The sequence below is a fragment of the Acomys russatus genome, chromosome 1 (assembly GCF_903995435.1).
Source record: "Acomys russatus chromosome 1, mAcoRus1.1, whole genome shotgun sequence".
Taxonomy (NCBI): domain Eukaryota; kingdom Metazoa; phylum Chordata; class Mammalia; order Rodentia; family Muridae; genus Acomys; species Acomys russatus.
This window is the reverse complement of record NC_067137.1, coordinates 121127506-121152075: the sequence shown is the minus strand read 5'-3', so window position 1 is coordinate 121152075 and position 24570 is coordinate 121127506. Positions and strand designations below refer to the sequence as shown.

Sequence of the window (24570 nt, the reverse complement as noted above, 5' to 3'; positions counted from 1 at the left end):
GTTGCCTGCACTGGGGTTTCTCTTCCTGTGGCATCCATGTAAGGAATCCCTAAAGATGTCCCATCCTTTCCTCTGCTCGCAAGTCTGTCCATCTTAGTTCTTACATCCCTCGATTAGGTACACTCTCATAAAGTTCTAATTTATAACCAGAGAATACATTCATTTCCCATAATTCCCTCTGTTCTGATTATTGATGCTATTGGTCCCTAAGTTGTGTTTACAATGACACAAATTACAATGACAAGAAAAATCATTTTTTTCTTTCCTCCCCCTGACCCCGAATGTTCTGTGTGTATGTGTGTGTGTGTGCTTATATGTGTGTTTGTGTGTCTGCATGTCTGTGTACTAGTATGTCTGTGTCTCTGTGTGTTTGTGTGCATGTGTGTGTTCATGTGCACATGTCTGTGTGTGCATGTCTGCACAAGTGCATATCTGTGTGCCCCTGTGTGTGCTTGTCTGTGTGTGTGTGTTGTATGTGTCTCTATGTGTATGTGTGTGTGCATGTGTGTGTGTGTCTGTGGGTATGCCTGTCTGTGTGCCACTGTGTGTGCTTGTCTGCGTGTGTGTCTATATGGATGTATATGTGTTTGTGTACGTGTGTGTCTCTGTGTGTCAGTGTGTATACGTGTCTGTGTGGGTATGTATGTGTGTCTATGTGCATTTGTGTGTGTTTGTGTGTCAGTGTGTGTGTGTGTGTGTCTATGCCTGTATGTCAGTATGTGTCTTGTGTTTATGTGCCAGTGTGTATCTGTGTCTGTGCATGTGTCTGTGTGCATGTATGTGTGTGTGCATGTGTGTGGCACATGTGTACAGGTACCTGTGAAAGTCAGAAAGGACATCTAATGCCCTGAATCTAGAGTTACAGTCTGTGAACCACCTGGCCAGGCCCTCTGCAGCAGCAGCATGTGCCCTTAACTGCTCAGCCTTCTCCCCAGAACCCCAGTGTTTGAGGCCTTTCCTGTCATGCAGAGTAAGCCCAGCCAGTACATCCTCAGCACAGGCATCACCAACATTACACCAAAGGCACTGCAGCTGGAGAATTAGAGGACTGGGCACTGAGACCTGGCTAATGCTCCCTTAGAGCCTCAGTCCTCAGGATGAAGGGCCAGAGTCTGCTGGGCCCCAGAGCACGCCTGGGCCCTTGCTTTCAGTGTGGGCAAGCATGTGTCCTGTTTGTTACCACAGCTAGAAGCATACGCTCCTGCTGAGAAGCCGCCTGTGAGGAAGCTGTTGATACAGATGAGTTGTGGAGCGTGACAACCACTGCAACCCACATGACAAGACCAAGTTACAGACTGAGGCTTTGGTGCTGGGAAAGACATCAACCAACAGTCTTACAGAGGCTCCAGAGACACAGGTCATCACATGTCTAGGGAAGATGGGTTTCAGTTGACACTTGTATGACACAAGAAGGGGAGCCGTATGGCAGGCATGGCCCAGTTGTTGTGCAGAGATGAGGAACTCAAGTAGCAAGACTGGGGCCATACTTGAGAACCCTGGCAACAGAGGGGTTTGGATAGAGGAGTGCCACAAGCATCACTGTACAGCTTTCACCTTCAATACAGACTCTCAGGGCCAAGCCAGGCAGCTTCCTTTCCTAGGACAGGCCATGGCCCCCAGCCTTGATACCCTGAGTGCCCTGAGGCTACCCAGTGGTGTGTGGATGGGGTCTCTGCTACAAAACATCAAGTCAAAAAGCCACAAGGGAATCTGGGCCCACCCTCCCAGGACCAGCAGAGCAGAGGCCACGATCCCTCCAAGAAGCCTTCTGCAATAAGCAGACTTAGGGAAGGTGTCATGCAGTGTCCCCAGAGGCCTTGCCGGCCAGCATCGTCATTTATCTACTCATTATTTCAGGGGTTTGGTTTCTTTCTTTCTAAAAGTGTGTGTGTCTGTGTGTCTGTGTGTGTGTGTCTGTGTCTGTGTGTGTCTGTGTCTGTGTGTGTGTGTCTGTGTCTGTGTGTGTCTGTGTCTGTGTGTGTGTGTCTGTGTCTGTGTGTGTCTGTGTCTGTGTGTGTGTGTCTGTGTCTGTGTGTGTCTGTGTCCGTGTGTGTGTGTGTCTGTGTCTGTGTGTGTCTGTGTCTGTGTGTGTTGTGTCTGTGTGTTTGTGTCTGTGTGTGTCTGTGTCTGTGTGTGTCTGTGTGTGTTGTGTCTGTGTGTTTGTGTCTGTGTGTGTCTGTGTCTGTGTGTGTCTGTGTGTGTTGTGTCTGTGTGTTTGTGTCTGTGTGTGTCTGTGTGTGTGTCTGTGTGTGTGTCTGTGTCTGTGTGTGTCTGTGTCTCTGTGTGTGTGTGTGTCTGTATCTGTGTGTGTCTGTGTCTCTGTGTGTGTGTGTGTGTGTGTGTGTGTAAGAGTCAGTTCTCTCTTTTCACTATATGGGTCCTAGATATTAAACTCAGAACATGGAGCTTGGCATCCTTACCAACTGAGCAACTTCACTGCCCCATTCCTTCAGTCATTTACTGATTCGTCCCTCCATCCATCTGGCTCGTTGAGGCCAATCTGTGCCCTTTGCCCTCCAATCCCCCGGAGTCAGAATTGGAAGCAGATTGACAATGTTGGGCACATTAACGAGAGAGTTGTGCCAGAGATGATGCCCCGGTACAGAGAGACTGCCAGTATCTTTCAAAGGACGAAGCTCTGAGGACTGGTTTAGGAGCCTTAGGGGAACCGACAAGGCCTGTGTTGTAGCAGAGACCCAGTACTCCAGGACAACTGACCCTGCGGAGCTTTAATTTCTTCTCTGCAATGGGCTGCTATAACAAATGTACGCTTTGACAGGAACATGCTGACCTGTGGGGCTCCTGCAGAACTGAAGTCAGCAGATGGGGTTAAAGTTGGCAGCCTCCTCAGTCCCAGTTTCCTGGTGAGTGAAGAATTTCGTGGGACATGCCCCTTGGGATAGGATGCAGATATAAGTGAGTATATACCATTTGAATCTTTCTGCTTCTGGGTTAACTCACTCATTATGATCATTTCTAGCTCAATCCAGATCTAGCCAATGGTCAGAACATTCTCCACAGTTGAGTGGAGAGTGGGATATGACTTTCTCACGTACTCTGATGCCTCACATTTGACCATGTCCCCTGGAGGGGGAGACCTGGTGGCACTCAGAGGAAGGATAGCAGGCTACAAAGAAGAGACTTGATACCCTATGAGCATATTCAGGGGAAGGTAACCCCCCTCAGGAACAGTCATAGGGGAGGGGAATAAGGGGAAAATGGGAGGGAGGGAAGAATGGGAGGATACAAGGGATGGGATAACCATTGAGATATAACGAGAATAAATTAATAAAAAAATAAAAAATAAAAATAAAGTTGGCAGCCTCCATGGGAAGCCTGTGGGGAGGTGGACAGTGCTGGTGAGAGGCTGGACTCTCGCACTGGAGGTCACTGGGGGTTTGTCAGCCACCGCTGAGTCACAGAGAAAGGCAGGGACTTCTCATGGGAGCATGCAGGAAGGAAACCTGCTGTGTCTGTGACGGGAAAGAGAGGTCTTGGAAAGCACTGTGAGAGCTTTTGCTCTGTCGCCCTTCTGAGAGTCTCTCGCTTGGTACCCTGAAGCTTCCCAGGGGCACCATCCTCTCCTGGAGGCTATTCAGTTGCTGCCACGGTCTCAGAATTGTTACTTCCTCATTTGGGTTGTTTACTGCTGACTGGCAAATAAAATCACCTTTATTTTCCCTTCGGTGTCTTCCTGTGTCGTCCTTGTACAAAGGGCAAGAACCTAAGACAGAAGAATTTATCACTTCAATATTATCCCAAAATTCACATCCCCACATGACTTCCTTCATTAGGACCTCCCCTCACCATCACCACCTCCCAATAATGCCATCATATTCTGAATCCACCCACCATGGAGTTGACCCACTAATCAGTTCAGAGCTCTCAAGATCCAACAGTGTCTGGAAAGTCCTGGACAGACATGAGGCATGCCATCACTTGATCCAATCAAGGTGTCAATCAAACAAACCATCCTATTAGAGAAGGAAGGATCTTGCCACAAAGTCACAACGTCAGGTCCAGCCTGCTGGCTTGTCCAAGGGATATCAAACTTACCACCCACATTTCCAGCCCAACTGTGTGGCCAGTCCCCACACAGTCTACCTATATGTGAGTCTTTATCTGTCTATGTAAGCATCCTTCTGCAACTGGAGCTATAGCTTGTACATATCATCCATCTGTCATGTATGTCTATCATCTGCCTACCCGTCATCTCCATCTTCATCACCCTCTATCTCTATTTTTACTGCTTGTATCTATCATTTCATCCATCCCTCATCATCCACGTGTTCTGCTTCTCTGAGGAACCTTGGGTACTTAACTCTGAGATTCTGAAAAATTAAAAAAGAAAAGAAAAAAACCTGGCATGGTATCAGGCATGTATAACAACTGCACTGTGCTTGTTTGTAAGTTTGCTTAAAGGGAGAAACAAGCATTTTGATGGTGTCTGTTTTAGTCAGTTATACCGGGGGAAACTGTGGTAACAAGAGCTACCTAGAGAAAAGTGTCTCTTTAGCACAGGTTTGCCTTCCCTCAGTTCTCTGTCTACTGCAATGTGTTCGCCTTTCTGGGATTCAGGTCCTAAGAACGAGTCCCTTCTGGAACGTGGTTGTTTTGTGCCACCCCCTATGTTGGATGTCCACCAAGTTCCTAGTCCACAGCTGCTCCTGGTCAGAAGGTTCATTAGAGGCCAGGGGCCTGGTGTGGCTTTATAAGCTACCAAGAGCTGGACGGACTCACAAATGTGAAAGGGGGGAAGTGGTCCTGTTTCCAAGGCTCTGGTTTCACTGGGATACAGGCATAGAAGACGCACAGAGTTCTAATATCAGAGGGCACTGAGTGCAGAAGGAAGTATGGCCTAGCTATCACACAGATGGGCAAGCCCTGAGCCCCTCAAAGATCCCTAGGCTCCCTGCCCAGTCATGGTCCTATAATTGGAAATGATCGTCCATTTCCACTCTACCACTTCAGCTGTTCGGCAGGGTGGGTGAGATGGACCAAGACGTGGGCCCTTTAATTCTGAACCACAGGTAGCTCCTGCTACATAGGACCCTGTCAGGTGGTATGGGGACCAGGGGTAAGTTAGAGGTGGGGAGTATGGAGATAGAATGGGGTACGAGGGAGCATCATGGCGTAACAAGAGTTTCAGTATGAGGGCAAGGTGTGATCAGAGTGTGAAGACAGTGAGAACAACTTGGAGGACATCCTGGAAACCAGGTGAGGACAGCATCTGCCGTGTGGGACACAGTGTAGGGAGGCGTGCATACACTATGGTGACATCGTAAGGATGACATGTGAGTGTCAAAGGCAGCATAGGATAGCAAGGGAGGAGCTGTAGGACACAAAAGGTCCACTAGGGAATTAGCATGAGACACTCTAGGGCAGTGGCCCTCAACCCTTTAACACAGTTCCTCATGTCGTGGTGACCACCCCCAACCATGAAATCACTTCAATGCTACTTCATAACTGTAATTTTGCTACTGTTATGAGTTATAATGTTAACATCTGATATGCAGCATATCTGATACACAACCCCCCAAAGGGGTTGTGACCCATAGGTTAAGAACAGCTGCTCTCGGGGGTTACGAGGGACACCACGGGGACATTGTGGGGACTCTAGGGATGGCATTAGGATGGTGTGGGATCTTGTGAGGATAGGCAGGGGGCAGCACGGTGAACAGCATAGGACGGCACAGGACATCGTGGGAGATGCACGTAACAGTGTGGAAACAGAAGGGAAACAGTGCAAAGATGCAGCCAACCTTGAGGAGTGTGACAGGGTGCTGTGGCACACACTGAGCAGGAAGGTGATGAAGATGGTGATGCTCACCCAGAGTCCATCCAGCTCCCCATCTTGGGCCTCAGCACAAGTCTTGTCCAGTTCCAGACAGAAGAGGTAGTCAGTCTTTCTCCTAACAAGATAGGGCTGGGTCAATTCTGTATGTGGCAGGGGGCACAGGAGAAAGTGCCAGCTGGGATGGGCCAGCAGATCCTCCCTGGGGCCAGCTGTTTGCCCTCACTAGGGCAGCAGCCCAAGATCCACCTCAACTGCTCCAGCTCTAGTTCTGGGCTCAGCTAGACACACTGAACATGATGGTGACCTAGACTGTGTAGGCACTCTTCCTGTATGCCCCACCCCTCAGTTATGAGGCTATCTGAGCTGCGTCTTGGCCTGTGACCTCTGACCCTCTGCCTGTTCCCTCATGACCAAGTCCAGAAAGCCAGAGTGCCTGTGCCTAGCAATGCCTAGACTTCAAAGGTCCACACTGGGGAGTGAGTCAGGCCACTCGGCTACATGGGAAAGGGAAGTCATCTCTGTGAGACGGAAACATGAGCCTGAAGGTCCAGGGACAGATTGAAATGAGAGTCTGTGTACTGTGGGGTTGATAAGGATGCCCTCAGAAGAGGGCAGTTCTGTGTGTCTCAGCTGACCCATATGTGAACACTAAAAAAGGGCCTGATGCCTTGCTGGGTCTGAGTGCTGCACAGCGAGCTCACATAAGGTCTGAGTGTAAGGCTTGTGTGTGTGCTCATGCACATTAGTGTGCCATGTGGGTTGAGTAACAGTCATCACACAGGTTCTAATGGCTCTGGCATTCATGTGTGTCCAAGATATAAGACATGGGCAGCCAACCCAGAAAACTACTCTCAAGGAGGAGGGCCATGGGCAAAGGTAGACAGACGGAAATTCCTGAGCTTTGAGCTGAGGTGCCCTCGCTGGCTACAGCTGTCCATAGGGAAGAAAATGACATGTGCCTGACCTCCAATGGACCATCCCTCTGCTGGACACCCTCTCATCAATTCTCTTGTCTATCGTGGCATTGCTGGCCAGATGGGTCACATTGCAGGTAGCAGTCTGGCTGGCCCGGGTACCGTCAGGCACAGTTGCTGAGCTACTGAAGGAGTAAGGCTTGACCTGCAAGACCGATAGATAGTTGCACACACCACTAGACAGAGCCCTAGAGATCCAAGACATGGCTACTGGCTCAGGGACATAGTCCTTGACCGAACAACCAGGTCGCAGAGGGAGCCGGGGAGCAGATGGACAGGGCCATGGTTCTGCTGAGTGAACATGCTGTCTGGCCTAGAGAAGGCCTTTTCTCCATGCAGCCCTGGGTTCCCTAGCATGCAATGTACCCCTTGCTCTTCATGACCCTAGTCAGGCTCTATTCCCTGTGACCCTGGCCTCTAATATTAGTCCCAGGGCCTTGCGTACCCGCCCCCTCCCCCCTGCCATGCTTTTACCCAGCACCCCATTCCTGTCAGCATCTGTTCTGGTCCCAGTGGGTTCTCTTCTTCCCCTCTGAAGGGTTAACTGCCTTGAGTATCTCTCTGCTCCCTGCTCCCTGTGAGCCCCCAGGATCAGAACTGTGAACCATTACCCTAGAAATGAAACCCAGGTGGTGCCAGCCCCAGAGACCTTCCCTGTTTCACTAAGAACCACTTCTGGACCCCTGCCCTGCTTCTCTCTGCAGCCACACAACCCACTGCATGTAAGCACAAGCGGAGGCCTGAGCGCTTTCCCGTCCCCATGGGGTTTTCACTCTACATTCTGCCCTCCCGCTCTGGACTTCACTTTCCTCCCTGAGGCACAGATGCTTCTGGGCTCTCCTGAGACAGCACTAGCTGGAGAGAAGAAATGGCAAAAGCTGGCACATAGGCTCAGTATAGGTCAGACTCGAGGGAAAGGCTTCTCCAAAGAGGTGGTCAGGAGAAAGTGGACGTAATCACTCAGCCCCAGGCAACCCGGGGACTCTGGGCTGTGACAGATAGACTTCACACCTTCTTCTACGGGTCTCAAGAATACCACCTCACCCACCCCTACAGGAGGTAACCCAGACCATGTCTGGACTCCCCCTAATCTCCCCCTACCCCAAACCACCAGAAGAAAGAGGAACTTCAGGAAGTGTCCCGTGTCACCCAGTTTCAATCCTGTTCTTAGTCTGCACTGGGTAGGGAGACACATGGTATTCACACCTCTTGTGCAAGGACTGTGAATCCTGGAAGGGATGAGACAGCTCGGGGCTGAGCTATTAGTAGGCCAGTGCTGAAGCAAGGAAAGCCGCAGTCGTCTTCGCAATGCCCCACATGGGAGTGTGCTCAGTAGTATGCCTAGGGATAGCAGTGGGCCTTTCCATGCCTAATGGATGGCAGGCCACAAGAGGATGGGAAGGAGTTGGCAGACCACTCCCAATGCTAGGCACCTGTGTGTTATAGAGAAAAGGTGCCTGCCTGCAGCCTGGTGTCATCCATGCACAGCACAGACACTACAGCTGTGCACACCCACAAACAACCGGAGTAAGCCTCGAAGACTTGATTGGATAGACCCAGAAACTTGAGTGATGGGCTTCACCTGGACTAGAGGCTGGTGGACCCAGGACAGCTGAACCAATGAAGAAAGGGGGAATCCAGAGGAGCAACAGATGGCAGAGGCCTGCAAAACTGAGAGTGGGTAAAGAGGGGATGGGGAGGGATGGGGTGTCCACGGGGTTCATCCGGGAAGGCTGTTAGGCCTGTTTGAGAGAGCTAGAGTAAGACTGGATGCCCTGGAGTTCAGGCACCAAGCACAGCTCAGATCCCAGGAACGAAGCTGAAAGAAGCTAAATTGCACAGAAGAAAGCAGGCCAGAGGAACTCTAGGGCCAGGCAGCACAGCTGCAGGTAAGCTACAGAGGGCGAGAGTACTGGAGTTCCACAATAGCTCCAAAACAATCAGAGAACCTGGCAGAGCAGCTATGGAGGATTAGGGACTGGTGAGACTCAGGAGAACCAAGCCAAACAGCTCTAGGTAAGCTAGAGCTGCTGGAGGCATGGAAACCAAGCTAAGGAGCTATGGAGGAGGGCAAGGGGCTGTGGTAGCTGAGGTCCATAGCTATCCGGGGCAGCTGCGAGGACCAGGAAAAGCTTCACAGGATGTTCAGAGCAGGTAGGAGTCGGGAGGCTGAGCACCTACTGTGACAATCCATGAGCCGTGAAGAAAATAGAACTGGTAGGAGAATGGGAGCCAGGCCCAGCAGCTGTGGAAGGTTGGAGTAGGTGGAGGAGTACGGTACCAGGCTGAGCAGCTACAGGGGTACAGGGAGCCAGGGGAAGGTAGAATGGGGACAGTGTAGCCCCAGAAGCAGTGCAGGCCAGGCAGAGCAGCAATAGAGAATGGAACAGGTTGCATTGTGAAGAACCAAACCCAGCAGTTATGGGGGAGCTGGAGCAAGTGAGAATATAGGGTACCACACAGCTGGAAAAGAGCTGGAGGCCATGAGAGAAGAGAGGAGATCAGGCCAAACTACTACCGGTAACGTGAGCAATTGTAGGATGTAAGAAACAGGAGAGGAGTCAAGGTAGCCCCAGGAACGGTGGAGCCAAGACCCAGCAGCTATGGGGGAGCTGAGGCAGGTGTGGGTGTGAGAGACCAGACCCAGCAGCTATGGGGGAGCTGGGGCAGGTGTGGGGTTGAGGGAAAAGTCCTAGCAGCTATGGGGGAGCTGGGGCAGGTGTGGGTGTGAGGGACCAGACCCAGCAGCTATGGGGGAGCTGAGGCAGGTGTGTGTGTGTGTGGGACCAGACCCAGCAGCTATGGGGGAGCTGAGGCAAGTGTGTGTGTGAGAGACCAGACCCAGCAGCTATGGGGGATCTGAGGCAGGTGTGTGTGTGTGAGGGACCAGACCCAGCAGCTATGGGGCAGCTGGGGCAGGGATGGGTATGAGGGACCAGACCCAGGAGCTATGGGGCAGCTGGGGCAGGTGTGGGGTTGACAGACCAGACCCAGCTGTTATGGAACAGCTGGGGCAGGTGTGAGATTGAGGGACCAGATTCAGCAGCTATGGGGGAGCTGAGGCAGGTGTGGGTGTGAGGGACCAGACCCAGCAGCTTGGGGGGAGCTGAGGCAGGTGTGTGTGGTGTGAGGGGACCAGACCCAGGCAGCTATGCGGGAGCTGGGGCAGGTGTGGGGTGTGAGGGACCAGACCCAGCAGCTATGGGGGAGCTGAGGCAGGTGTGTGTGTGAGGGACCAGACCCAGCAGCTATGGGGGAGCTGAGGCAGGTGTGTGTGTGTGAGGGACCAGACCCAGGAGCTATGGGGGAGCTGAGGCAGGTGTGTGTGTGTGAGGGACCAGACCCAGGAGCTACGGGGCAGCTGGGGCAGGTATGGGTGTGAGGGACCAGACCCAGCAGCTATGGGGGAGTTGGGGCAGGTGTGGGTGTGGGACCAGACCCAGCAGCTATGGGGGAGCTGAGGCAGGTGTGGGGTTGAGGGACCAGACCCAGCAGCTATGCGGGAGTTGGGGCAGGTGTGAGATTGAGGGACCAGACCCAGCAGCTATGGGGGAGCTGAGGCAGGTGTGGGGGTGAGGGACCAGACCCAGGAGCTATGGGGGAGCTGAGGCAGGTGTGTGTGTGTGAGGGACCGGACCCAGCAGATATGGGGCAGCTGGGGCAGGTATGAGTGTGAGGAACCAGACCCAGCAGCTATGGGGGAGCTGAGGCAGGTGTGGGGTTGAGGGACCAGACCCGGGAGCTATGGGGCAGCTGGGGCAGGTGTGGGGTTGACAGACCAGACCCAGCTGTTATGGAACAGCTGGGGCAGGTGTGAGATTGAGGGACCAGATTCAGCAGCTATGGGGGAGCTGGGGCAGGTGTGGGTGTGAGGGACCAGACCCAGCAGCTATGGGGGAGCTGAGGCAGGTGTGTGTGTGAGGGACCAGACCCAGGAGCTACGGGGCAGCTGGGGCAGGTATGGGTGTGAGGGACCAGACCCAGCAGCTGTGGGACAGCTGGGGCAGGTGTGGGGTTAACAGACCAGACCCAGCTGTTATGGGACAGCTGGGGCAGGTGTGAGATTGAGGGACCAGACCCAGCAGCTATGGGGGAGCTGAGGCAGGTGTGGGGGTGAGGGACCAGACCCAGCAGCTATGGGGGAGCTGAGGCAGGTGTGTGTGTGTGAGGGACCAGACCCAGCAGCTATGGGGCAGCTGGGGCAGGTATGGGTGTGAGGAACCAGACCCAGCAGCTATGGGGGAGCTGAGGCAGGTGTGGGGTTGAGGGACCAGACCCAGCAGCTATGGGGCAGCTGGGGCAGGTATGGGTGTGAGGGACCAGACCCAGCAGCTATGGGGCAGCTGGGGCAGGTGTGGGGTTGACAGACCAGACCCAGCTGTTATGGAACAGCTGGGGCAGGTGTGAGATTGAGGGACCAGATTCAGCAGCTATGGGGGAGCTGGGGCAGGTGTGGGTGTGAGGGACCAGACCCAGCAGCTATGGGGGAGCTGAGGCAGGTGTGTGTGTGTGTGTGTGTGTGTGTGTGACCAGACCCAGCAGCTATGGGGGAGCTGAGGCAGGTGTGTGTGTGAGGGACCAGACCCAGGAGCTACGGGGCAGCTGGGGCAGGTATGGGTGTGAGGGACCAGACCCAGCAGCTGTGGGACAGCTGGGGCAGGTGTGGGGTTAACAGACCAGACCCAGCTGTTATGGGACAGCTGGGGCAGGTGTGAGATTGAGGGACCAGACCCAGCAGCTATGGGGGAGCTGAGGCAGGTGTGGGGTTGAGGGACCAGACCCAGCAGCTATGGGGGAGCTGAGGCAGGTGTGTGTGTGTGAGGGACCAGACCCAGCAGCTATGGGGCAGCTGGGGCAGGTGTGGGTGTGAGGAACCAGACCCAGCAGCTATGGGGGAGCTGAGGCAGGTGTGGGGTTGAGGGACCAGACCCAGCAGCTATGGGGCAGCTGGGCAGGTATGGGTGTGAGGACCAGACCCAGCAGCTATGGGGCAGCTGGGGCAGGTGTGGGGTTGACAGACCAGACCCAGCTGTTATGGAACAGCTGGGGCAGGTGTGAGATTGAGGGACCAGATTCAGCAGCCATGGGGAAGCTGGGGCAGGTGTGGGTGTGAGGGACCAGACCCAGCAGCTATGGGGGAGCTGAGGCAGCTGTGTGTGTGTGTGTGACCAGACCCAGCAGCCATGGGGGAGCTGAGGCAGGTGTGTGTGTGAGGGACCAGACCCAGCAGCTATGGGGGAACTGAGGCAGGTGTGTGTGTGAGGGACCAGACCCAGGAGCTATGGGGGAGCTGAGGCAGGTGTGTGTGTGTGAGGGACCAGACCCAGCAGCTATGGGGGAGCTGAGGCAGGTGTGTGTGTGAGAGATGAGACCCAGTAGTTAAGGGAGAGCTGAGGCAGATAGAGGTGTGAGGGAAAAGTCCTAGCAGCTATGGGGGATCTGGAATAGATGGCAGTGAAAGGGACCAGACCTAACAGCTACAAGGAGCTGGGTCATGTTAGAGTGTTAGGGACGAGGCTCAACATCTCTGGGAAAGCTTTGAAGTATAGGTGACCATGGTACAAGCTATGGTACAAGTAGGGCAGGTTACGTTGTGAGCAGCCAGACCCAGCAACTATGAAAGAGCTGGGGATAATATGAAATTGAATGACCAGACCGAGCTATGAGGGAGCTCGGAAGATAGGAGTGTTAGACACCAGTCCTAGCAACTATGGGAGAGCTGCAGCAGGTGGGGGTGTGAGGGACCAGACCCAGCAGCTTTGGGGGAGCTGCAGTAGGTGTGGGTGTGAGCCAGCTACAGGGAAACTGTGACATGAAGGCAAGCATACTGAGAAGCTGTGGGAAAGCCGAAGCGGGGGAGGGGGGGAGTTTGAGGGACCAGATCCAGTAGCTGTGGTGGGGCTGAAGCAGGTGGAAGTGTGGGATAGCATGCCAAACAGCTACAGGAAAGCTAGGGTTTATGGGAGAAGGGAGTTAGGCTGAGCAGCTTCGAGAGAACTAGGGCAAGTCTGTATCAGAGGAACCAGAAGTAGTGGGTGCTGTAGAGCTAAGTCAAGAGTTTTGGGGAGCTTGGGGCTAGTAGGAGTATGAGGGACCCAGTAGAGCAGCAACAGGAGATCTAGAGATGACAGAAGTACGCGGGCGGGGGGGAGCGGGGGTGCTGGGCTGAGAAGCTACAGAGTCTGGAGCAGTTGGGGCTGATGGTGGTCCAAGGATACCCAAGAGTTCAAGGACCAGGAAAAGCTTGGGCAAACACGAGTGAGGGGCAGGCTGGGCATTTGTACAGGGTTGTGATAGGTATCAAAGTTAGGGTCCCAGAGCAACCCTAAGACCATAGTAGAGTTACAAGGGCTCTGGAACAGATGGGAGAGAGTGCTGGAACCCAGAAAAACCCCTGTAGCTCTGGGGACCAAGGAGAGCAATTAAGGGGAAATAGGGGTAGTAGGAGTGTAAGAAACCAGACCATGTAGCTACAGGGGAGTTGGAGAAGATAGGGGTATGAAGGGCCCAGCCAAGCAGCTACAGGGGTGCTGGGAGTAAGGGAAACAGGCCAACTAGCTATATGGCGTTGGAGTCTTGTGAGTATGAGGTGTCTTCCTGAAAAATGAGGCATACACTCTAACATCAAGGACTGTTGGAAAGAGAAAGGGACTTTTCTGAGGCCTGGCAACACTAGCAATGGATGTCAGGGAGCCGCCCCACCCCCACCCCTCACCCCCAAGAGTATTGTAAAGAATTAGATAGGAGGAAGAAGGTGGCTGACCTCATCAGGAGGCCTGGGCTGCATAGAGCGAGAAGCAGAGTAATGGCCAGTCCACACTCAGAAGGTGTAGAGTACAGGTTGGTGGTGATACTCAGAAGACAGAGGAGAAGATCCGAGGAGGCCTAAAGTCACGGATAGGGGCCTACAGATTTAGGAGCCAAGGCTTGCATAGAGTAGTAGATTGAAGAGGGGCTCCCAGAGGGCTTTTTCACTGAAAACTCAGGGCTCATGGGGCTGGAGAGATGGCTCCGCAGTTAAGAGCATTTGCTGCTCTTCCAGAGGACCCAAATTCAGTTCCCAGTACCCATGTGGCAGCTGGTCACCATCTGTAACTCCTGTTACGGATTATCCAGCACCATCTTCTAATATCCACAGGCACACACACAGTACACGTACTCATAAACATAAAATAAAATATCTGCTTTTAAAAGTTTTAAGGTCTGGGTCGAGGGTCTAGAGGTTGAAGCTGCTGATTCCACTTGTCTCAGAGTAACTTGAGAAGACACAGTCCTCAGAGCAAAGCTATATCTGGAGCCTCTCCAAATATCTCAGCCTACCCATGTCAGACAAGCTCACACATTCTTCTCTCTTGCAGCCAAAACAACAGCCCCACATGTCTACCCATTGGCCCCTGGCTGTGATGGCACCACTGGCTCCACAGTGACCCTGGGATGCCTGGTCAAGGGCTTTTTCCCTGAGCCAGCAACTGTAACCTGGAACTCCGGAACTCTGACCAGCGGTGTACACATCTTCCCGTCCGTCCTGCAGTCTGGCCTCTATTCCCTCAGCAGCTCAGTGACTGTACCTTCCAGCACCTGGCCCAGCCAGACAGTCACCTGCAACGTAGACCACCGGGCCAGCAGCACCAAGGTGGACAAGCCAATTGGTGAGAGGACAACCAGGGGAGGAGTAGTTCACTAGAAGTGGGGCTTAAGCCCTTCACCTACCTAGACCAACCAGGCTGGGCAGCCATCACCAGGGAGGGAGGGGACCTCAGCTCAGGACAGCAGGAGATCCTGTTTCTGTCTCCCTCTTGGAGGCCTCTGCCTATGACCACATACCCCAAAAGATGATCTTCTGTGATAGATGGCCATGTCCTTCAGGTGTCAACCTGCCAAGGATCATTCCCATGAGCAGCCTAACATAAGCCCATACAAGGAACAAACTCTCCCCTCCCAGGTTCAGTGCCTTCTCTGCTTCAAACCCCAGTAACATCCAGCCTTCTCTCTACAGAGCCCAGAAGCACTGGTCCATCACCACCTGTTGAACCATGTGAAACATGTCCTCCAAAGTGTGATGAATGTCCCAAGTGTCCAAGTAAGTCGCTACATCTGTGTCTCAGACCCAGGAGGGTGGCAAGTGCTATAAGCATCCCTGAACTGGAGGGTGAGCCAGGTACTGACCCATCTCCATCTCTCCTCATCAGCTCCTGATCTCTTGGGCGGACCATCTGTCTTCATCTTCCCCCCAAAGCCCAAGGATGCACTCATGATGTCCCTGGTCCCCAAGATCACATGCGTGGTGGTGGACGTGAGCGAGGATGACCCAGATGTCCAGTTCAGATGGTTTGTGGGCAATACAGAAGTACAAACAGCTCAGACACAGACCCAAGAGGAACAGTACAACAGTACCCTCCGTGTGGTCAGTACCCTCCCCATCAAGCACCAGGACTGGATGTCGGGCAAGGAGTTCAAATGCAAAGTCAACAACAAAGCCCTCCCAGGCCCCATTGAGAGAACCATCTCAAAACCCAAAGGTGGGAGCTACAGGAAGACTGGGGGGAGGGGGTGTTGGGAAGGGTGTGGTGGACATAAGAGTGAACACTTGTGTGGACAGCCCTCCATGGTAGCAATGACCTCTGTGTCTACTTCTAACCCCATAGGGCGAGCCCAAGCACCACAGGTACATATCTTTCCTCCACCCGCGGAGCAGATGAACAAGAGAAGCCTCACTATAACCTGCCTTATCATGGGCTTCTACCCTGAGGACATCGATGTGGAGTGGGAGAGCAATGGGAAACAAGAGAAGAACTACAAGAACACCCCACCTGTCTTGGACACCGACGGTTCTTACTTCCTGTACAGCAAGCTCAATGTGGAAAAGACCGGGTGGGACCAAGGAAACACCTACAGCTGCTCTGTGTCGCACGAGGCGCTGCACAATCACCACATGACGAAGACCATCTCCCGGTCTCTGGGTAAATGAGCTCAGCACCCAGAAACTTCTCAAGTCCTAAGGGACACTGACACCCATCTCAATCCTTCCCCTGTGTAAATAAAGCACCCAGCACTTCCCTGAAACCCTCTGAGACTGTCCTGGTTCTTTCCGGGGTATAAAGGCTAGGTCATGCACTGTGAGGTCTGGCCAGGGTCTGAGCCCTGAGTTGTCTTTGGGAAGAGAATGAGGTTTCTGCACTGCCAGACCCAGAGCTGGTGAATCTTCCCAACCTGGAAAGTGGGGGCATAGCCTTATGCAGTCTCTTTTCCTTGTTCTTTTACTAGCCAGCAGCCGCCAGGCAGATACACCTAGGAAACACCCAAGGTCAAAAGCAGACACACAAACCCTACCTCCCTCAGTCTACTCTTGCACCCCTGACTCACCTCCCTTCCTAGAGGTTTCTCTGAGCACACTGGAGAGGCACACATGGCCATTGTCATGCCAGGGACCCTTGCCATCTCTGTATTCAACTCAGACAGCTTTGCACAGGATAGGTCTGCATACCCATGGAGACCCACCCACTGCACACTCACTCCTGTGCCACAAGACACTGAGGCACAGGGCTTTTTCTGCCTGAAAGGGGGGGGCAACTACTAGATACCCACATACATGCTGAATCCTGACCCATTAAAACCACTCGGCTGAACATTACCCAACCCATATAGCACATGTATACACACACACACCTAACACACTGTGCCCTGCACATACACCCAGCAACGTTATCAGGACACCCCCAACCACCACCTTAATGTCCACATTTGTGCCAGTGCATTCAGACACAGCTCTCCTCTTCTGAGCACACCTGCATCCTGTGGTCCATACAAGTTCTCTGAAGCCACAATTGTCTCTGGTACCTTGGGGCCATGCTCCATTACACAACCAGTAGCCATAATGGTCTGCATTACTGCACACTGTGCAATTTTCTGAAATCCAGACATGGCCAGGCACAGGCTCTGCTGGTGACCAGGGGACAGGCAAAATATTAGGTGTGCCGCATAGCCACTGCCCACTGGGGTCACAGGCGCTGTTGCCCAACCACTTCCTCCTGCACGGAAGGAATGAAGGGTGAGGCAGATAAGGCCATTGCACCATCCAGGCCACTGTCGGGTCCAGTGTGTCTAGCAAATCTCAAGCTCTGATCTGAGGCAGCTGAGGGCAATTATACTGATGTCTCAGAGGGAAAATAGTGGGAAATTCGCCCCAGAGAGGGTCTGCCAGCTCAGCCCAGCAGACACTTTCTCCTGGGCCTCCAGGCAGCCCCACCTGCCACACAGGGAATTGTTCTAGCCCCACCTTGTTGATACAAACACTGACTTTCCCCCCCCCCCATTTCTGTCCAGACATGGAACTGGATGAGATCTGTGCTAAGGCCCAGGACGGGGAGCTGGACGGGCTCTGGACGACCATCACCATCTTCATCACCCTCTTCCTGCTCAGCGTGTGCTACAGCGCCACGGTCACACTCTTCAAGGTCTGCCCCACCGTCTCCTCAACTATGATGCTCTGTGTTGACCCCATGATGCCTTCACAGTCCTCCCCTGATACAGTGTGATGTCCCCTTGCTGTCCACCACTCCCTGAGCTGACCCACATGGCTGTGTTATCCTATACTATCTTATGAAGCCTCCTTGTCTTCCACACTACCTTTCATGATGTCCCTTATGGTCCCATGCTAATGACTACACTGCCCCCTGGAAGTCCCCATTAGCTTCACCATGACCCAATGTAACCTTCGAGTGATCCTCATACCATCCCAATCTCAGCCCCACAATGTCCCCACTCTGGCCGCTTGCCATTCCCCGTCTCCTACTTGTATGAAAGGAAGCGCAGGAGGGAGGGTCTCTGTCTTGCCCACAGGACTGAGGGGCCTGAGTGTGGGTGTGGTCTCTGACTTACTCTCATCTCCCCACAGGTGAAGTGGATCTTCTCCTCGGTGGTGGAGCTGAAGCAGACAATGTCCCCTGACTACAGGAACATGATTGGACAGGGGGCCTAAGCCACTTCCTCTGGGATGATCAGGGCTTCCTGGGCCCTGCGGAAGCCCATCCATCCTACTGTGCACCCCAACATGGGGGCCACACCACCATCTGACACCACCTCCCTCTAACCCTGTGACTCTCTGATTCAGCACTCTCGGCTGTCTCCCCTTCGGAGGATCATGTGGACAACAGGCTTAGTCCCAGAGATGAGCCACACCTCCACAGCAGTTGCCAGTTAACTAAGGAGCCATGGCCAGAAGGACCACCTTCTTCCAAACCAGCAACAAGGGATCGGAGACCTCAGAATATTTGCTGGGAGCCTTTTACCTGAGTCCAGCTGCATGGGAGCAGCCTTGGCGCAGCCCTTACCCACACCATCCTCTGAAAGGGGTTTTCCAGAAAGGGCAGTTTTCAGATCCTTGAAAGGAGACATCTGCAGGGAATACCAGGGTCAGTACTTGCCAAAGCGTCACTCTGGTAGCCTTTCTACCAGCTATATTTGGCCAGCTTCCTTCCTGGTACTTCCGTGAACCCCTGCCTGAGGAAAGGGCCTATGCTACTCAAACAGTTGGAACAAACCTCCTGAAGATGGGACCCTTTATGTGGGCCTCTCCTCATGCTACCCACTCAGTGTGCTGGGTTCTCAGAAGCAGGATCCAACCCACAGACACTGTGGACCACACAGCCTCCAGACAAGGCCACTGCCACCTCCTTAGAGACCCCGGCACACACTGGAGAGACACTCAGAAGGACTGCATCATGTGGCCTCTGCAAAGCCCTCACCAGAACAAGTGCAGAGGACACTGAACACTGGCTGGTTGACCATCCAGGAAAGCCTTAAGGAGAGCATCCTGGTGAGAAAATTCCTGTCAGGCTCAAAAAAGGGGAGGCCAAGGAGCAAGAGGGAAGAGATGTGGATGGACAGTTAGAAGGAAGCAGGTCTGCCCTATGGGCCTGGTATCCAGACTAGGCCTCTTAAAGCAGAAAACAGCAGCTGGAGTAGACATCCAGGAACACAGGCCTGGGGTACCAGGGATTGCTGTGGCCAACAAACAGCAGCCCTGTGTCTATTTCTCCATTGCCTCTCGGGGCCGATGACAAGTCAGAGTCTCCAGATAGAAGGAAAAAGTGACCACCTGCTCTTCGGTGGCTGGAAATCCTTGAGCAACTTGGCCCTTGGCAGCATCCTTTTCTGGAAACCAGAAGTGTCTTTAACATGTTTCTCTGTGTGTATGAGGGCATGTATGTGAGTGTTTTGATGTTTTGGTATTTTCAACAATAAAACATTCTTTTAATACTCCGCATCTCACCATACCTTTCCTGTGTGGATCAGCCCTACCATCTAGGAACAAGGCACAGTTAAGCAGACCACACAGGCCCCTCTAACTCCCTCCTGGTCCTGTGTCCTCCTCCCTCAGTGAGTCTTTGCATCTGGGTTCCAGCCTTCCTGCCCAGAAGCACCAAGAGCCTGGGCACCCCCAACACTAGCCCAGCAAAGCCTCCCACACCAACTGAGAAGCATATGGCTCTCTGTGACCTCGGGCCTCTGTGGAAAGGGGCACGGATCCAGCTGCCTCCACAGCTGATGGTTATCCAGGCTCCAGCTGTGTTAGGAAAGCTCCAGATTGTGTGCTGGCAGGTCAGGGTGGACTCTCAGCAGGGCTCTTCTTCCTTGGTAGCCGTCTTCTCCTCCATGTGACCTCACATGCTCTCCCTCTGTATGTGTCTGTGCCCTGATCTCTGCTCATGAGTGCACAGTCAGGCTGGAGGAGGGACACCCTGGCCCGCATTATAACTTGCCCCCTTATGATCCTGTCTGCAATCATAGCCACAGTCTGAGGTCATGGTGCCTTACATGTCAATTGGTGGGTCTGCTGGGGATAGAATTTAGCCCACATGACCCCTAAAAGTTTGTATCCTTCCTACATACAATGCTCCTCTCCCCGTGCCAACATCCCAGAGTCTCACCCATTCAACTCAGTCCCAAGTCTTCTCCAAAGTTCTACTAGTCAAGTAAGGGTCAGAGTGTGTGGGATCCATTCAGGCCTACCCAGGCCATGGCTGTTAGCAGGAAGGGGCAGAAGAGAGGTGCAGAAGAGCGGTATATACCATGATGAACTGGGCGACACTGAAGTTCAAGGGCAAACTGATAATGTCCCATACAGAAGAAAATCCAGGGGGCGTGGGGTCTTCTCCTACTGATACAGAGGTGACAGCTTCTAAGGGAGAGTGAGGGACTTGGAGAAAGAGAGTCGAGGGCTCGGAAAAGTTGGAAAAGTGAAGGATTACCAGAGGCGGCCTGGTGTTTGCAATGGCTGTTTTCTCTCATGGTTAACATCGGAATTCTGTTCTACTGTGTATATCAAGGAATACAAGTTCCACATCTTCATGTGGCATTGTAGAGGGGAGTTGGGGCCAGACAGATGCTCCTGGGACATAGGAAATACAGACATCTGTGGGGGAAGAAACAGGATATGGTTCACAAGCGAAGGCCTCCTCAGGAGATGCCCCAAGAGCAGAACTCAAGAGCTGGCTGGGCAGTCGGCTCTCCCTGCATTTCCCAGATGGCACTTAGTATCTGAGACACCTTAGGACTGTGGCCTTCACTGTAGAAACTGTCTGCTCATGTCTGTGTAGGTGCTAGAGGAGGCTGGGTGAAGGAGATTCAGAACTAGACTGGTGACAAAAGAACCACGTCAGCGAAGAGGCAGCAGAGACAGAAGCCTGGCAGGACAACGCCATTGTGGCTTCCCTGGGAGAGTTGTGTTTTACCCAGGACAGAGGCGAGCACAGTCATGTGAGTGTCATTGCTCCTATGGAGTCACACGGACAGTCAGCGGAGCCTGGGGTCAGCCCATGAGACCCTGCCCACCCTTCTCCCGTGGTCTGTCTCTGCTTCTCTCGCTGTCTTCTCTGGAGTGAGTGTATGCCTCCGGCTGCCTCAGCTCTTTCTTTTTTTTAATATTTTACTTTATTTATTGTGTGTGTGTGTGTGTGTGTGTGTGTGTGTGCGCATGCGCGGGCGCGTACATGCGTGTGCCGTGTGTGTGCAGGAGCACATGGAAGTGAGAAGAGGCATCAGATCCCCCAGAACTGGAATTACAGATGGTTGTAAACAACCATGTTGGTGGTGGGAGTTGAACCTTCGTCCTCTGCAAGACCAGTAAATGCTCTTAACCACTGAGCTGTTTCTCCAGCCCTGCCTCAACTTCCTACTGGGAGATGATCCCAAACAAAAACTGACCGCCTAGTCTCAAGAAGCAAAGATTCCCCCCTCCCTCCAAGCCCCTCCCTCATGTCTGCATATATAGCAGCCCTGCACTTCCTGGTGTGGGAGCTCACAGGTGTGGTCTACAGTGCCCTGTCCTCCTGACCCCTTCCACCTCCACCAGCACAATAAACAGAGACATGGCACCATAGCCACTGGACACACCTTCTGACCCCTCCAGCTCTGAGACCAACTGACTTCGGGTTGAGTTTTACCGGATGTGTCCCTAGTACTATCAAAGTCTCACACTGGCCTCTGTAATATGACATCCATGGTTTGCCATGCATGACATTCATACTGTGTATAACCACATGTTGTATGTGTGTGAGAGACATCACCACATGATGTCTATGGTGAACATCTAGGATATAGCCATTATGCATGCATGTGGAACTTCTGTAAAGAACATCAATTACAGGTACTAATAGGCCGGTACATCCTAGAGGAGACAGAGTACCTGTGCTAGCCAGTAGCCATGACTGCCCATACAACTACGGACACTTGACCCATTTGCATTCTGCCCAACCTGGGAACTGTAACATGCCACAAACACCAATTTCAGTGCCAGGTCACTGGCCTGCATGAGATGTGCACACACATGACATGTCCACACACAAACCCCATGAAGACTGTCTTAGAACACATAAACACATGTCTATCAGTGTGGTATCATGTAATAGCCACAGCACAAGAGCCATACATGACACAGTCACATAAATCCCTACAAGAACATACAGGCTGGCTGATTCCCAACACCTCTCTCCTCAGTCTCAGTATTGCCCATCCTGGCCAGGCACACTGTCCATGCCTCAAGCTTTGCACACACACATCCTTCATTGTATGCCTTTCATCTGTTTACCCCATTACCTTCAGCACACCACCAATGTCTCTTCTATGACAGCTCTCATCCTACCCAATGCAGTACCCCTCTAGTGTGCTAGCCTTTTTTGATCAATGACCATGGGTGTCCATCTTCCAGTGCAACTTGAGCTCTGGGGACAGTAATAGCACCCCAGGTCCATGTTCCTGCAGGTCCATCCAACTGTTGAGCATTTGTGATGAAGTCACACCAGGTCCCTCACTCCTAACCAGCCTTCTAATCAGCACAGATATGTCATGGGAACTAAATGGATAGTCAAAGTGGGAATGTGACACTGGCCAACTGTGAAGACCAGTAGGTCCATGTGCTGACTTTGAATTCCCCCACCCCCACATATAGTCACAGGATCTTTTCCCAAGGCAGACTGCAGATACCCCATAAAGGAAAGAGACCAGGTGGGTGGAGCTCCTCTACAGTCGGTGTGCGAGAGTCGGGCCACAGGGCACAGAGGACATGCTGGACTTAAGGAAGCCATCCCTTTGTTGTCCAGGCACATATTCATCCCGGTATCAGTTCCCTCACTGTTTACTCCATGCTCAAGAATTCTGTCCATGGGAGGAAGACCCCAGCCTCAGCCAGGATGTGCATGAGAGCAGCCACAGTGTGATTCTACATATGGCTCTGTTCTTTGTCCCCAGGATGCCATGTTCCAGAAGGTATTTGATTCCTTGACCTAGACCCCAGGGAAGAGACAAAACACTGTGGTAGACACAGACGTGAGTAAGAACAAGCAAAGCTTGTTGTCACACTTGCCTCTGGCAAAGCTATGAAACAGGTGTCATCAAAATGCTAGGCCTGATTCTAAGTATATATTTAGAAATACATATAAGGTGGTGTGTTAGAAAACAATTAAAGAAGTAGAGGCAGTGTTGGGGGGAGGCAAGTGAAGTAGGAAATGTTATAATTTTATTTTAATCTCAAGAATAAAAATATATGTTTTAATTCTGGTCCTGAGCTAGAGTTATCGATCAGTTGATAGAGTGTGTGTATAGCCTGCAGGAAGGCCGGGATCTGATCTCCATTACAGAACACACCAGATATGGTGGTGCAAACCTTTAGTCCCAGCCCTCCAAAGACATACACAGAGGGTCAGAAGTTTGAGGTCATTCTTGGCTACATAGAAAATTAGAGACCAAGCTTATTTTTAAAAATGAATCTTCCTCTTTCTCCTCCTCCTCCTCTTCTTCTTCTTCTTCCACTTGAAGTAAATGTACCCAGTCATTGAAGCTGATACCACACCATGTCAGATTTTGTTTCAGAGTTTCAGAGAAAATTATTCAAAATTCTCCAGAGAAGCACAGCTAGTAGGAGGCAATGAATAGAGGACAGAGACTGCATAGACAACAGATGACAGAGTTAGGTGACAGTGAGGATGACAGATAGGTGGTTAACAGAGGGATAACACACAATAAACATAGAACTTCTATGGCTCTCCTCCATCGAGGTAAGCGGGATGGCATGCCTTTGGAGGTGTCTATGAAAAACCTTGCAGAAGTATTGGGTCTTGAGACTCTAAATCAACCCCTTGGTGGGCTCAGAATGTGGTGGCATATTATGGAGAAGTGGTGAACTAGGAAGTGGTCGATGTGGAGGGAGTTGGTCACTGCAGGTATATATGTGGCATTATATCTGACCCTGGACACTATGTTCCTTTTATCTCTACTTCCCATCAGTCAAGAGACAAATAGCATCTTCCACAAACACCCACTATCATGATGTTTTACTAAACACATGAAGCCAAACAAAAATAAATCTTTGTTCCTTTAAGTTTCTTTGAGGTATCTGGTCACAGTGGTGTAAAAAGAACTAACACATCTCACAAACCCAGCCTTACCGAAAGCCCTTTCAAGCAACTGGATAAGACCATCCCATGATGCTTTACTTCATCCAGAGTGAGCAGATGGGAGGCATTAACGCCCCCAAACAGTTAATAGAAACAGCTAAACTGTGTCCTCTAGAGTCACTGATCTCCAGGAGCTGTCACAATGCCATAAGGGACCAGGGTTATCCACAGCCCCAGCCTCTCACAGACATTGCAGTCCTGCCTTGTCCAGAAGACATGGTCCCCATTTCCGACTGGTTCTCCCTAACCTCTCACTCTTCCGGTCTTCTGTTCCCTCTTCCACAGTGGTCCTGGGCCCTGGGGAAATGGGTACCATCCTTCCAGCATCTGCACAGTTCCTATTAGTTCCCAGCCCTCCTGACCTTCTAGCCAAATTCTGAACTCTACCCTCATCCCACCTGACCAGGAAGTGAGGTCAACAGCCTAGACAAAGGCATGTGAACCTGAGGCAGCCTTGGTCTTGGCATCCAGGCCCCCAGTTCCAAGATACACAGAGGGCTCATGTGGGCAAGCATTGCTACCCCTACCCTATTCCTATCACAAACTACTGACTTTTTGAGAAACTTCTGGCAACTAAAGAATGGCTCTCTTAGTATTGACGGCCCTGTGAGTTCAAGAAACTCAGCTGCCGGCTTACAAACCCAGAGGCTTTTGCAACTAAACCCAGGAACCGTGTGGCATGTTGCTTTTGGCATAGAGAGTGCTGACGTCTAGCAGCGAAATGGCTGCCTCTGGGCTTTGAAACTCTCAGCAGCTGTCTCTAAATCTTCTGGCCTTCCGGGCTTCCGTCCTTCTGTACCACCCTTTACATCCATTTTGTTCTCAGCTTTTCGCCTTCTCAATACAT

General features: G+C 52.3%; 1 gene segment (V, D, J or C); it reads left to right on the top strand.

The window, feature by feature from the left end:
- Positions 1-13333: 13333 nt before the first annotated feature.
- Positions 13334-15739, top strand: LOC127195298 (Ig gamma-2A chain C region, A allele-like). The segment is given in 4 exon segments: positions 13334-13349; positions 14130-14420; positions 14961-15290; positions 15417-15739. Coding segments are annotated over 4 exon segments (960 nt in total).
- The last annotated feature ends 8831 nt before the right edge of the window (positions 15740-24570 follow it).